This window comes from Embiotoca jacksoni, unplaced genomic scaffold (genome assembly GCF_022577435.1).
Source record: "Embiotoca jacksoni isolate LCO1_2020_lvr unplaced genomic scaffold, fEmbJac1.0.p SCAF_9, whole genome shotgun sequence".
Classification (NCBI taxonomy): Eukaryota; Metazoa; Chordata; class Actinopteri; family Embiotocidae; genus Embiotoca; species Embiotoca jacksoni.
Window position 1 is genome coordinate 5,115,115 of NW_027185447.1, and position 14,418 is coordinate 5,129,532.

A 14,418-nucleotide genomic window follows, 5' to 3' on the forward strand; every position below is an offset into this window, starting at 1 on the left:
GATCCGGTTTGATATCAAAACTAGTAGAGTACAGGTAGGCCGTTGTTATATAGCTTTATGAATGATGCATTGGATTTATAACGAAGATATTAACATGACAAAGGTGATGTTTAAAGAAGCCTTACCTGCTTGTATAACGATTACTCAGACGGTTGTAGTGTAAGATTTTAAATCACATAACATCACACTCAATTGTATCTGAACAAGATGTAATGTCCAACCCGTTCTCATCCCGTGGCGTCAAACACTGCTGCTGCTGTTGTTGCTGCTGGCAACTCAGAGATATATGCAAGGTGCCGTAGCTTTAGGCAACAAAAACCACATGGTTATGTTCAGAAAAGATCATCGTTTGGGCTAAATGTGACGCAGTCGTGTTTTGGTTGGGTTTAGGCACCGAAACTACTTGGCTCGAAGGAAAAGATCAGGATTTGGGTTAAAATCTGTCATTTTGCATAAGTAAGGTATGTTATGTATCTAACTTTCTACTTCAAAGAAATCCACATTAGCTTTGACCTTTTAATGGATCAGTCTCCCATCTGAAAGTCCTGTGTCTGTTCCATCCAACCACCTCCGACCTACTACTTATGTGGACTTTGTCACTCTTTCTACTCCGTCACATGACCTCTGTCTTCAACCTGGGTGGTCACTGTGGCAACGCCAAAAGGTACCTTGTGCGCATCCCTCTGATGCAAACAGCTTTGACAAATGTTACAAGTCATCAAGTGTATTATTACGTTTTCACACTCTTAGAAAATAAGTTTTATCAAAATGACAAGTTTTATCATTTTTTACATTTTTCCAATTACAGTTGAATACTCTCCTTCTCTCCCCATGTACCACCACTTCTTTTCCAATGATACGCTGCCTCAATTTCCTGTAATTGGTCTGAAAATCCAAACTATCCAGAATGTGTTTTCAAACTACGACAAACCGAACCGTGGTTCAGTCTGATCTGGTCTGAGATTTTCCGAATGTCTGGAAAACACTCTTAGTTAATTGCAGATCAAATCATTTTAAGATACCGTTAACTGGATCAGCTCTGGTTTGGTATCCATTTCTTCAGCAGCTATGCTATCTGTGCTTGTCTGCCATTTGATGCTTGACAGATCTTATACAGTGAAGTTTCTAAGCTTTTTCATCGCAAACAGTTGGTGGAAACAAGCTTGAATCTGGTGAGACTGAACAGTTCTGTAAATGTAGTGTTGAACCAAAACAATGGTGTTAAAACTAAAAGAAAAGAAAAAGTTCGGTGCATATTTGGATGATATTCTCCACGGTCCATCGCTGTGAGCCACCAATTTTAAATAACACACAGTCATTGGACTCAATATTCAAAGATGTCATTTTCTATTATCCCACCAACACATTTTTATTGGACATTTTGACACAGACAATCTCTCTTTTGTCAGAAAAGACAGTTGGATACACAGGACGAATGGATGGTTCAGTGAACAGATGACTCAGCAGTCTTTCCTGATTGTAGTCTTGCTGGTGTTGTGTTCCAGTGAAGTCCGACAAGAAGCTGTGAGGCAGCCTGGGATGTGTGTACAGTTTGCGGGGCACAACTTTTCAAACAAAACTCCTGGACCCGGACTTTTAAAAAGCAAAGAAATACACGCAAACACAACATGCGCTGCTCTTTGTTCTCACAGACTCGAGCCTCTTTCTCTTGTATTGTTGTGACAAGGCCAGTGTCATTATGAGCGTCTGAAAACAGCCAAGGCTGTCGTTGCCTCTCCCTGTCAGTTGCCATGGTGAAAGTGTAAAGATGTATAGGCCTGATAGAAGATGTATGTGTGTGTGTGTGTGTGTTTGAGAGAAAAAAAAACACAAAGCGGAGAACAACAGAGTTCGAGGTGGAGAGTGGGGGATCATAAGAGAACAAATAAGAGCCAGATTGCTGCCACAATTTGTGTGTTGGTGTGTAGTCCTGTGATGATGATGTGTGATTGTGTGTGTGTGTGTGTGTGTGTGTGTGTGTGTGTGTGTGTGTGTGTGTGTGTGTGTGTGTGTGTTTGTACTTTGTGAAAAGAAATTGTGAAATGAATAATTCCAGACTGAAAAATAGCTGCGATTCTTTTGTTTGTATAATTCCTGAAATTCTTTTAAGCGTCAGGACGAGAGGGGGAAAAGCAAGGCCAGTGCTTTTTTGTGTGTGAAAATTACGGCTTGTGTGGGATTGTTGTTTCAATAGAGACAGAGATATTTCAAGAAAATGAGTTTGAAAAGCTGGGGCAAGGTCTAAAGACAAAGTCAAGGCCATGGGCTTGAAAGCAGAGTGTCTTGTGTATTTTCTATTGAGGAACACGTGAAAGCAGACCTCACACACGTTTGTCAGCTCCAGGGGGAGGAATGCAGACCTCTACAAACTACACACACACACACACACATACACACACACACACACACACACACACACACACACACACACACACACACACACACACACACACACACACACACACACACACACACACACACTTCAATCTATGGAGACGTCCTCCTGTTCAATGCTTTTTAAATTAAAAAGCTTAACTTGTTCGCTCAAGGTGAGAATGTGAGCGCAAAGGCTCTGGGTAAAATGTGATGTTTTGGTAGAATCTGATTGCATTGTTTTCTGTTTTCCACCTGATGATTAGTACTGATAGGAATATTAACATGTGGATTTTATATCTGAGCAGTTGTGTGTATTGACAGATTGTCACTTAAAGAAATAATGTGTAAACCTAAATCTGAAAAGCACATGTTCTTTTCTGATACGTGCTGTTGAGCAGAGACCATACATTGTCACTCAAACATTGTTTCCTTAACATGTACGATCACATTTTCACAAAACTAAAAGCATATTAATGCAAAATATGTGAAAAAGGTTTACACACGTCCCGGAATCATGACTGCTGTTGAAGTTATATTTTTAGATGCCTTTTCTGTATAGAAACAAACAAACAACCACATCTTCAGGATGAATTGGAATCACTGTTTATTACATTGCTTGGCTTTTTATGTGGCATTATCATCAGGTTGAAATTCAATTTCTTCTATACTTTGATTTATGAAAACTTCAGCTGCACATTGTGTTTAATGCTAATATTTATATTTTTTAAATTAGTAAATTTAGCTCATGACACCACAGTGAATTGTGGAAAATATTTATTGACATTGTATTTCATGAAAGAAATTGATGTTTTTTGAATGGGAGTCTGTTTTAGACCCAGCCCCTTTTGGCCCTCGGTGGTATTAAACTTTAGGGCACTTCCACATTGGCTTAAATTTTCAAAACCAGGGGACTACATTCATTTACAGACCCTCTATATAGCAATGCTATATTTCTATTATATTATATAATGGTATGTAAATTAAATAGGTTTCTATCGTTGCTATTGGGAGCATGTTACTATTAAGTTCAACGCTCCCCATAGTACATAAACAGAGCTGCTGGCCCTTGTTTATGACACCAAACACCTCCTACTGATGGTGTCATATTAAAACTGAAAGCTTAAGGCTGGAACATTTCTTCTGTCCTTTTTGGAGTAATGTTACTCCTTAGAACTAACATGTTTCAGTTATAGGTTTTGACTTTCATACGTGCTGTATGTAATGTGGCATGTTTTAACACTTTATTGCAATCCACCTTCAGCCCCACCATTAGCTGCATCATTACGAGTGAGTATTACTAAACTGTTAGCCAAGTCTTTTTTTCATCCGCTCATTCCTCATTAACCAGTGTGACTGTGATTTTTATGGGATTTATTGCTTTTATTTCCATCCCAACATGAAAGTAGGCTCTGGTGGGGTAGCTAAGTCTTGTAATATTTTAATCCCGGTATTAATAAAGGCACCGTAAAGACTAAACACCACAATTATGGTCTTTGTAAATTAAAAGCAGGTCTGGGTTAGAGGTCTTCTCTAGTTGTGCTAAATACACCCCAAAGTGTCCGTGAAGCCCTCCGCTTTAGTCATTAGATTAAAGAGGGGTTTTATGTGCTGGGCTGTATTACCATATAAGAGGCTGGTGTGTTTGAGTGAAGTGCCTGGGGATTGCATTGAAGTGTATGACAGCTTCATTCATCACGCTACACCGGCGTACACTGAAGTGTACGCTGGGAGTGAGTGTGTGTGTGTGTGTGTGTGTGTGTGTGTGTGTGTGTGTTGTATGTTGTTGTTGCTAAAGTGGCTCGTTTAGCGATGTTGAAGAGGGCCTTTACTTCTTTGCTTTTACTTTCAGCAACTGTCTGTACTGTTATGATAATGAGGTGGTTTTTTTTTTCCAATTGCCTAAGGTTTTTCAAATCAGTTTTCCTTTTGCTCCACCCAGAACACACACAATGTTGTCCACATTTATACCTGAAATTCAGTAGCAGTTATTGAGAGAAATTACCCAAAATACACTAATATTAACGATTAAAACTAATGATTATTGTTATTATAAATTCATGGATTGGTTATTGTTATAAACCCTCAACAGTTTCCCCACACCTTTAAATTCCTTTTATCATTCAACCAACAATTATAAACACAAATAAATCAGATAACAAGGTTGTAAAACATTAACAACCAGCAGATCATAGGAAAAGTAATAATCTATAACATTTTAAATGATATAAAATGCTGCATGAGTGAGCTCTACCACATAAGTAAATTTTGCTTGACATTTAACAAATCAGAAAAGATCAATAAATCCCTTTAAAGTTCTCTGTTTGTTCTCTATGCTTCTGTAAGTGTTTTCTAAATGTTTCTGGTATATTGAAATAAATCACACTCTTTTTTTAAGCGTTTTTCTCGAGAGGTGCTGGTAATTTTCTTTAAGATGAAGCTCTGTTGGCTTTCAGGGAAGGACAGTATTATAATTCACAGTTGTGGGTTGTTTTCTGGTGTCTTGCCCTGCTGGATGTGTCGGGAGAGTGGCATTTGTGATAATCGCTTTTTGATGCGTGAGATGTTTACTTGTGAACTGACAGGTTATTATGTGTGGTATATGGATGGATAAATACAACGCTGTTTTGCATGCTAAGATTTCATTAGTTGTTGTTTCGTGCTCTGAAAATACCTGCGAGGTAATTTCTTCACGGCCATTTTAACTAATTAGAGCCTCTTATTCTGTCATAATTACTCTGCAAAGTAAGTTTTAGTTATTATTTATTAAGAGTCTCGGTTAATAAAAGTTGAGACATTCATCAATTTTGGATTTGATGGGGTTCTTCCTGTGTGAATTTAAAAAAAAAAGTAGGTCGGACTTCTTTTGATTCAAGAGTAAACAAAACTTCTCTGTGAAAAACAAGCTTCTTTATTACAGGATTACATGGTTATTCTGCACCTCACATTGTCTTTCATCCTTTGTCTTATATTTTAACCCTTAAACTTAACTTATACACCACCGATGTGTATGTTTATGTTTTATGCTGTTTTGACTGTTACGCTTTTTACCGTCCAACATGATGAGTGAAATGAAGTATGAATGATGTATTTCACTCTAGGTGACTCAACACTTAGCTATGACATTTGTATGTACATCTATCCACCTCAACGTCCTGCCTGTGACTTGTGTCCTTACACTAAAAAGGAGGTCACATTGTACACTTCCAGTGAATGTATTATATGGTACATTTAAGATATTTTCATTTACATTTCAGACAAGGTTGAACATTTTGCTGAAGGTGTTTGTAGTATGCTTGTCGGATGACTCTGTTCCTCTCTCTCTGTCGGTCTGTCTCTCAGGTTACTATGGGAAAGGCTGCACTGATGCGTGCCATCTGAATCCATGTGAAAACGAGGCTCAGTGCCACAGGAAGCCCAGCTCCTCCCATGGATACATCTGCGACTGTGGAGACAACCACTATGGGCAGTACTGCCAACACAGGTACACACACACACACACACACACACACACACACACACACACACACACACACACACACACACACACACACACACACACACACACACATGAGATGCCAACACAGTCTAAAGCTCCTTGTAGTCTATAGCTCTAATGGGGTGTGCGTGTGTGTGTCTTGGTAGCTTTAGATTAACCTTGTTGCCCCACATGTCCAGCATTGCATGTGATCCACTGTGGGATGCACTGTGAGTGCAGTAACACACACACACACACACACACACACACACACACACACACACACACACACACACACACACACACACACACACACACACACGCAGAGGTTATTTATATGATGTGTTTGTTAAACTGTGAGAAGCGCGCGTGACCCTGACCTGACCTCATGCTTGCCTCCTGCCTGAGATCTTTGATCTGGTGTGTGTGTGTGTGTGTGTGTGTGTGTGTGTGTGTGTGTGTGTGTGTGTGTGTGTGTGTGTGTGTGTGTGTGTGTGTGTGTGTGCGTGCGCGCTTTTTACAAAGACACACATTGTCAGCTGTTGATGAAATACATGTCTACAAGTTGGAGTCCGTTTTAATTTGCTCTAATGAATCTCTTCTCTAATTATTGCTGTAAAGTTTATCCTCTTTAGAAGTTTGACTCATTAACCATCTTCATTGATGGATTGTGACAACTCAGACTCTACAATCATCAACATTACGTCATGATGTTTTGCTAACTACTAACTCACAATGACTTACATGACTCAATTTGCAGTTAGACAGAAAGATTAGCTGATTTTAATAATTGAATTTCCCTCCATCATTTGGTTTCTGTTGCTCTGTGGAGGACTGGGCTCCTGCTACAGTCACAATGACCTCACAGAGAAACATATTTATCAGAGCAGAGCTGGCACAGCTTCCTCATAAGGCCCAGTCTTTCCTTCTTTACTCGTGTCTCCCCTGAGTTATGATTAGACAAAGCATTTTCCCTTTAAGCCCTTTAAGCAGCCAAAAATACACAACAGGCAGAGTCATCCCTAATATCCTATTAAGATCACTTATGCCTGACTTTCCTCTCCTAAACTCCCAGCACGGTGCAATAAAAAGATGCACACCACAGTCTGCATTAACTCTGAGAAGCACTCACCTCCTCAGTGATCCATTAGACACAGAGAACAAGAGGACATTAAGGGAGATATGAGCATAGTGTCACGTACGAGAGAGTCCGTGGAGTATTTCTTCAGGAGTTTGAGAAAACAGATTCTTAACAAATATTGTGGAAGAGGAGCTCTTTAGAGATTACTGCTCTCTGTGTGGCTGCAGCAACAACATGGACTTATTGATGTTGACTTGTTTTAAGTTTCTCTACAGTAAGTGTAATAAACAAATGCTCTAAATGTGTATTATTGCATCAATGTTAATCTTTGAATTTTGGAGAGCAGCTGCTCTCTATGACTCAGCATATTCTCAAGTGTTTGCATATTCTTTTAAATAATGTTGACCCTCAAACTCTGTTGATGTGTTTCCCCTTCACATTTTAGTATCAGGATTTCCTCCTGCTCTTTGCATCATTCATTTCTTACCAACTGTTTTTCTTTTTTGTGTGTCACCTTTTTGTTTCCATTAATTAGTTAGAAATGATGATTAAAAAGTTCAGAGACAGTGCCTATAACAACCAAAAACTGGAGCATTGTGTCTCCTTGTGCAGTCTCACACTGCTCCCATGCCATACTTCATACGCTCCCTGGATATCCCATTCTGTAAGCACATTAAACACCATCTCCGATTTGTGCTGAATATCCTCCTCCGTGTTAAAAACGCAGACCTTTCCGCTTAAACTGCATTTTGGGGAACAGTGAAGGCGCAGGGACCCACATGAAATTAGGAGGATGAGGAGCAACGCACTTTCTTTGGTCTTCAACGTTGACTTTCTGCCCCTCTTGAAACGCAAATGCTGCTCAACACACCTCACCAGACTCATCCCTTCAATGCAGGAGGCTTTCTGAAGTATTTCAAAGGTCTCTGTTGCTGATTTCTGGAGTTGGACAAAAACAATTTGATGAAGTCCCTCTGCTAAAGTTTCAGGTCCATGGTGACATCACCAATATGCACGGACTAGTGGTGACAACAACACCTGTAACACAGGTTCTGATGTTAATCAAGCAGTGTAACTTCAGTTTTATCTTCCCCCTGCTGCATGCAGATTACTATGCTGACCTATGCTGCTCCTCGTATTGCTGTCTTATCTACTTGACCTTTCTCTATCTTGCGTTCCTCACTTCTACCTGTGTGTTTGTTGTGTGTGCGTGTAGGATTGATCACCAGTGTCCCAGGGGCTGGTGGGGATCTCCGACCTGTGGCCCGTGTCTCTGTGACACCAATAAAGGCTTCAACCCCGACTGCAACAAGACCAGTGGACACTGTCACTGCAAGGTAAACAGGAGACGTCACACAGACTCACTGCAGCCTCCAGGTGTGGTTAGGAAGCTCATCTGTACATCACTTTCCAAAGTGCACAAAAAGATATCTAACCTTTGTGTAGGGGGAATAATTGGTGTATTAATAACAAGCTGTGATGAAGGAAACAAAAGCATTGTTAACATGGTAGTGGAAGCAGCATCAGATACTCTTTCAGTTTTTGTGTGTTGAGCTGTTCAAAGTGCTATTGAGTAGTTACAGATCTTCTGGTATAAATTTGATTTTTTTTTAAACTGTCGCATTTAAAATTCATACCGTCAGGATGAGAAGGATTTTAGTGGAATAACTCCATCGATCACTCCGGCTGTGGTTTAACCCAGACGCACAGTAATCGTCTCATCGGCTAATCCAGACGTACCAACAACATTCATCATGATATGATTATTATCATCCCTTCATGTTGACATTTCATATCTGTTTGTAGCCAACATGTTTAACCCCTCTTTTATTCTGTCTTTAATCAGATTTTTTTTTACCCTGATCTTGAATCTCTGCTATTGACCTTTGATCTAAACCTGACACTCACAATCACAGTTGTGAGGTCACAGGCACACAGTTATTATACACATTCAAGGGGTTTCCAGTGGGTTTTCCTCACAACCTGCATTTTATATTTGATATTTGACCAGGGGTTTGATGTGGAGTTTTTTTTATTGGATCTCAGCTGGCAGGGAATATGTAGCAAGCTTAAAATGTTCTGTCCCTCTGCTGCTCCCTCTACTCCATGTGTTGATGTCCTCTTAGATAAAGTACCTCACAACACTCTAGATTTTTCTGTGTGCGAGGCTCACACTGTCACAATCCTTTTAGTTTGCCTTCTACATACCATAAAGGTCAAGGCTGACATACACATTTCTGGATCAAGTATTATGTTGTGCATCTTAAGATGTCTTTTTCCAAAGTATAAAGTGTAAAATGGCAGCTACAGTAGAACTTTCAAGGATTTTTGTGTCTATACATTAACACTGAATTGAATTATCTTGAATGTCCTTCAGGGTCCTGAAATATTGTGTATTCTTTTAAAGACGTACTGATCCCCACATTGTTGTGCTCCTGTAACATCATCCTCTAATCAAGCATCCTTATTCTGTCCCCACAATGCATTGTTAAATGTCTTGTATATTCTCATGCTTGCTTACTAATCACCTCCCATGAATGGACTGTTGCCCTTCATATTTCTGCTATACTCATGTCCCCTGTATAAATCTAACCCTAATGCCTGTGCTGATATAATTGCAGACATTATTCCCGGCTCTGTGAAATTTCACACTCGCCTGACTGAGTTTGATCTGTGTGTCTACTTATGCTCACCCGCCTGTCTCTCTCTCTGTGTGTGTGTGTGTGTGTGTGTGTGTGTGTGTGTGTGTGTGTGTGTGTGTGTGTGTGTGTGTGTGTGTGTGTGTGTGTGTGTGTACTCAGGAGTTTCACTTCCGTCCGCGGAGCTCCGACAGCTGCCTGCCGTGTGACTGCTACCCGGTGGGCTCCTTCTCGCGGTCATGTGACGCAGAGACAGGCCAGTGTCAGTGCAGGCCCGGCGTGATTGGTCGCCAGTGCAACGCATGCGACAACCCCTTCGCTGAGGTCACAAACTCAGGCTGTGAAGGTGAGAAAAGAGAAACTGATCAATTTACTTGTTCTTGATAGTTTTTGTTCTTTTAGCTTCTTTTATTTCCTCATGTGGTTGTCTTTTAAACTGTGTGTGTGTGTTTGTTTTTTGTTTTTTATTTCTAATGATAAAAATAAATGATGCATCTCACTGTTGCATTTCAAAATAACTCTGGTTTACACAACACGGGGCTGCATCAGTTGTTCATTCACATCTCAGGCACCACAAACTGAATTAAAATAAGAACAAATACTCCAGAATAACAGTAGCTTGCCTGGTGGGAGGAGCTACCATCACAATAAAAACAACAGATTTAGTTTTGAATGAGAGGCTGAATCAATTGTTAAAAACAACTCCAACAGCCACTTTATTCTTAAGTGTTAGTATCTCGCAGCTCCTTTGTGGCTTATTGACAAAAAGCAAAAAGAATAAAATAATGATCCACTTTTGAACAATACAGCAGTTTGAAGAAGATGGATTTACTATTAAACCTTTATGTAAAGTCTTGTTCTCTTTCAGTTTTCAAAATTAGTTGTTACCTGCTGTGTATCTTTGGGATAATTGGGCCTAGTCAAATAGTAAACTACAGACAACATGAGTAGTTGAGGTTTAATTTTCAAGATAAGTTTAAAACCAAAAGAGTATATTATCCATAGCGATAAAGAGACATGAATGAATGTAATTAAGCACTCCTGAGCTTCTGCCATATTTACTCATCACTGTTTAATCATTGGATTTCAGTTTCTGTCTTTTAAAATGTTTCATGTGTGTCAAACTTGTGCTCAAGCCTGAAAACACAAAGAAACTGTTAATTATCTTCTGTAAACTGTTAATTATCTTCTACGTACTGTTCCTAGGTTAATTCTCTCTCTCATTAATTGTGTCCTCTGTGCAGCTTTGCCACTTTCTAGTTTGTCCACTCGTGATGACTTCCTTTGATTTGTAGCTGGTATTTTATTCTTTAACAATCAGTTTAATTTCCCTCTCTGCAAGTCAAAATAATTTTTTTTTGTCTATGTTATGAATGAGGTTTTGTTGTGTTTTTAATGGAAAAATTCACCACACTGATAAGGACGTTTTACATGATGTTTCCCTGCAGTCATTTATGATGGATGTCCAAAGACCATCACTCAGGGGATTTGGTGGCCTCGGACCAAGTTTAACCTGCCTGCTGCCGTGCCCTGCCCCAAAGGCTCTGTCGGTCCGTACACACTAACATTGAGTGCACTCAAACACATGAATACGGATGCATGCGATGTAATAAATACGTTTCAAAACATTTGTAGAACTTCCCGTTTCTCCTAATTGCAGGTGCGGCCATCAGACACTGTGATGTGGAGAGAGGATGGCTGGAGCCGGACCTTTACAACTGCACCTCACCTCCGTTTGTGGAGCTCAATGCTGCTGTATGTAGACCACTACTGGCAGTAACACCTCTCAACAAGTCTTCATGGGTCCCAAACTTGTACTTGAGTTGACAAATGTTGAATCCTGGATAGATCTACAAAAAAAAAAAAAAAAAAAAAAGAACAGAGTTGAGTGAAATCATGAGTAACAAACCGGAGTCCAGAGTCCATCCGTATGAAAGTAGTTGACTCTCCCTGTTTATGTGAAGTGCCTTTCATTTGTTGGCATCTGTTTCCAGCTCTTAGATATTTTGGAAGCCTTCTGATTAAAGTAATTCTGGTTGTTAACTTCAAAATTCAAACAACAGGATTATGATGTTTCCTTTCTAGATCAGTTGCTGTTGTTTTTATCCAGCGGCAAAAATGCCCTCTTAAGACAATTAAAGTAAAATCCTACTGGGCATACATAGTAAAACTATTCCGTGAACCCATGAGTCTTTAGTTTGAGAATTTTACGAGGTTTTCAAAGATAGTTTTGACTTTAACATGCACAACTGAAATGCTCATACATGCATATATTTCGTATGTATGGCAAACTTTGAATGAACAAGAGGTGCGGTATCTGTTGCTGGCTGTACTTGTTAATAATCTCATATTGAATTTCATGCACATCTCAGAATATGGGATTGGTACATCTTTTCATGTTTTTCTTCCGTGTAGCTTGATTCCCTGGAGCGTAATGAGACAGAGCTGAACACCATCATGGAGAAGAAGCTTGCCCACCAGCTCCGTGACGTAACCGAGGCGACCGCCCGCCTCTATGGCAATGACTTGCAGATAGCTGAGCGACTGCTGTCACGCCTCCTCACGTTTGAGACCCAGCAAAGCGGCTTCGGGCTCACCGCCACCCAGGACGCACACTTCAATGAGGTAAAAGAAACTTATTCTTCAATTTCCTTTTAAAACGCACCTGTGTTATATGCTGACATTTCAATAGAAGGGGAAGAGATGTGGTGAGTGAGGGCAGGTGGTGAAACAAATGAAGATGTATTTACCATTAACAAGACCTGTTTATGGGCTGTTATTGTTCACCTTGCTGTTCAAGTCCAATGACGCCTTTTACAAGAGTGTACAGCAGCAAGGTCAGTGGGAAAGAAACAGTAAAGCAAACACCATCATTAATGTGAAAGAGAAGTTAGTCACCAGTTTGTGTTTAAATGCCACGTTACCAAAAATAATCTCGAGCCATATGGATCTTTTGAGAATATTGAATGCACAAATATCGGCGAAATGTGTATTTAAATGATGCTCACACATTATAGACAATGTGCAAGTAGTGGACGGTTGTTGGAAGGACATGCTGGATTGAGAGGTGTGAAAGTTTCAGCTGAATTTTTTTGATGTGTGAAAATCTAACCATGTTCTGAAAGTGGTCCCTCCTGCTGTGACAGCTCGGTTTATTAGCAGACTTTGTTGGAATTGTCGATCAATGCAAGTTTATAATAACTCAATAAACTGATCAACATTGTAGAAAAGATGAAGAAACGCATCTCCAACCACAATAAATGTATCTGATTTCGAGTTTGAATATCATCACAGAGGGTTACATACTGTATTAATGCTTAGTATGAAGTATACATTTTATATATAATTTAAATCTACATTACATCCACCTGTTACATTAAACAGTTGCTGATATTTAAAACAGTGGACATGATTTATATACTGTACCGTTACAGCGTACCGACCCACAGACCAGATATGATAACGAGAAGTCTTTTCTCTGAAATGGGAAGCAACGTTGTTATGGCGATGCGGTGACAATAACTCATGAAATATTGCAACATGTCATCCCCGCGTATTAACTGACACAATCTCGTTTTACCTGATACGACAGCTTCAGCTGAGGATGGAGGAGCTGACGCACAATAAAGGCGCTCACAGACATCTTTTTAATTTTGCTATAAATATTTGGCTTATACATCAAATTTGTCTGACAACCTACTAGTTATCCATACATGACAAGTAAGTGGCAGAAAAATTAAATAAAAATCCCTCTTTCATGGCCTGTGTGTCCGAATTATATACAAATTGCTCGCTGCTGTGGTAACTGACATGAAAATGACATCTCACATTTTCATTCATGGAGAGAATTTTAATTGTATTTTTCTGTATTTTCTTGTCATTCAGAAACATTGTTACATGAAGCAATACACCGTACAGTATTGTTTACTACAGTAGCAGTACCAGCTGCAGTAATAATACTAACAGTAGCAGTGGTACTGTGTAATATCAGAAGTTATGGATTTTTATGCTCGTGAATGGTAATCTCACCCCACCTGACATTTTCACTCTTTAATCTTTCGTTGATGAGTTAGTTCTAGCGACGCAGCCATGGGAGGGGGGCGATTCATTCATATTAATTAGGGGTTTAGTGGGTAATAAAAAAGCAGGATTTTTCTCCGATAGCTACAACTGACACAGGGAAGCATTTAATAATTCAGGCTAACAGGGAGAATTTTAGCCACCTGATGACAGCTGGAGTAGAAGTAGCCACACCCCGCAGTGAGGAGCAATAAAAGATGAGTGGTTGTGGGTTATATTCACACAGTCTGAGCAGAAGAAATCCCAGCGTGCCTGTTGAGGTGTTTCATTTCCTTAATGCATACACACATTTGTATTACAAGACTCCCAGTTAAAGCCAGTTTATAGCACGTGAGGTCATCGAGATGAGACCAACCATTTCCCTCTGAGGTGAACAATAAAATAAAAAAGCACTCACGTTTATCTGATTCAATACACATTTTTGGATGTGCTGAATTCCCAAACACTCACAGTTTGGAGGGAAAGGGACGCCGGCACGCAGGAGGAAGATTTCATTGTTTCATCTTGTTTTATAAAACCTTAAATCAATATGAGCACTTTGTTCAGTATCATGGTTTGAGCCTCATGCCAAATACAGCACATTCCCTCATGTGATCAATATGTAATTTTTGCCTCACAAGGACAGTTGCTATGGCAACCCAACAGTAGTGTTAACGATGTCCAACAGTGAGTGAAATAAAAACCTTTTCCTGCCTGACATTTCATTTAACCTGACAGTAAATCAGAAACACGGCCATTAGGGCTCAACATTTGGTTAGCTGGTTTCA

At 39.7% G+C, this 14,418-nt stretch overlaps 1 protein-coding gene across 2 annotated transcripts in view; it reads left to right on the forward strand.

Annotated features, from left to right (window-relative positions):
- Positions 1 to 14,418, forward strand: part of celsr3 (cadherin, EGF LAG seven-pass G-type receptor 3) — a 111,315-nt gene that overhangs the window by 65,879 nt on the left and 31,018 nt on the right. For both annotated transcript variants that reach the window (XM_069141586.1, XM_069141587.1), the window contains 6 exons: positions 5,716 to 5,857; positions 8,149 to 8,269; positions 9,734 to 9,917; positions 11,020 to 11,121; positions 11,232 to 11,326; positions 11,987 to 12,196. In XM_069141586.1, coding sequence (XP_068997687.1) covers positions 5,716 to 5,857; positions 8,149 to 8,269; positions 9,734 to 9,917; positions 11,020 to 11,121; positions 11,232 to 11,326; positions 11,987 to 12,196 — 854 coding nt within the window. The remainder of the gene's footprint in view (positions 1 to 5,715; positions 5,858 to 8,148; positions 8,270 to 9,733; positions 9,918 to 11,019; positions 11,122 to 11,231; positions 11,327 to 11,986; positions 12,197 to 14,418) is intronic.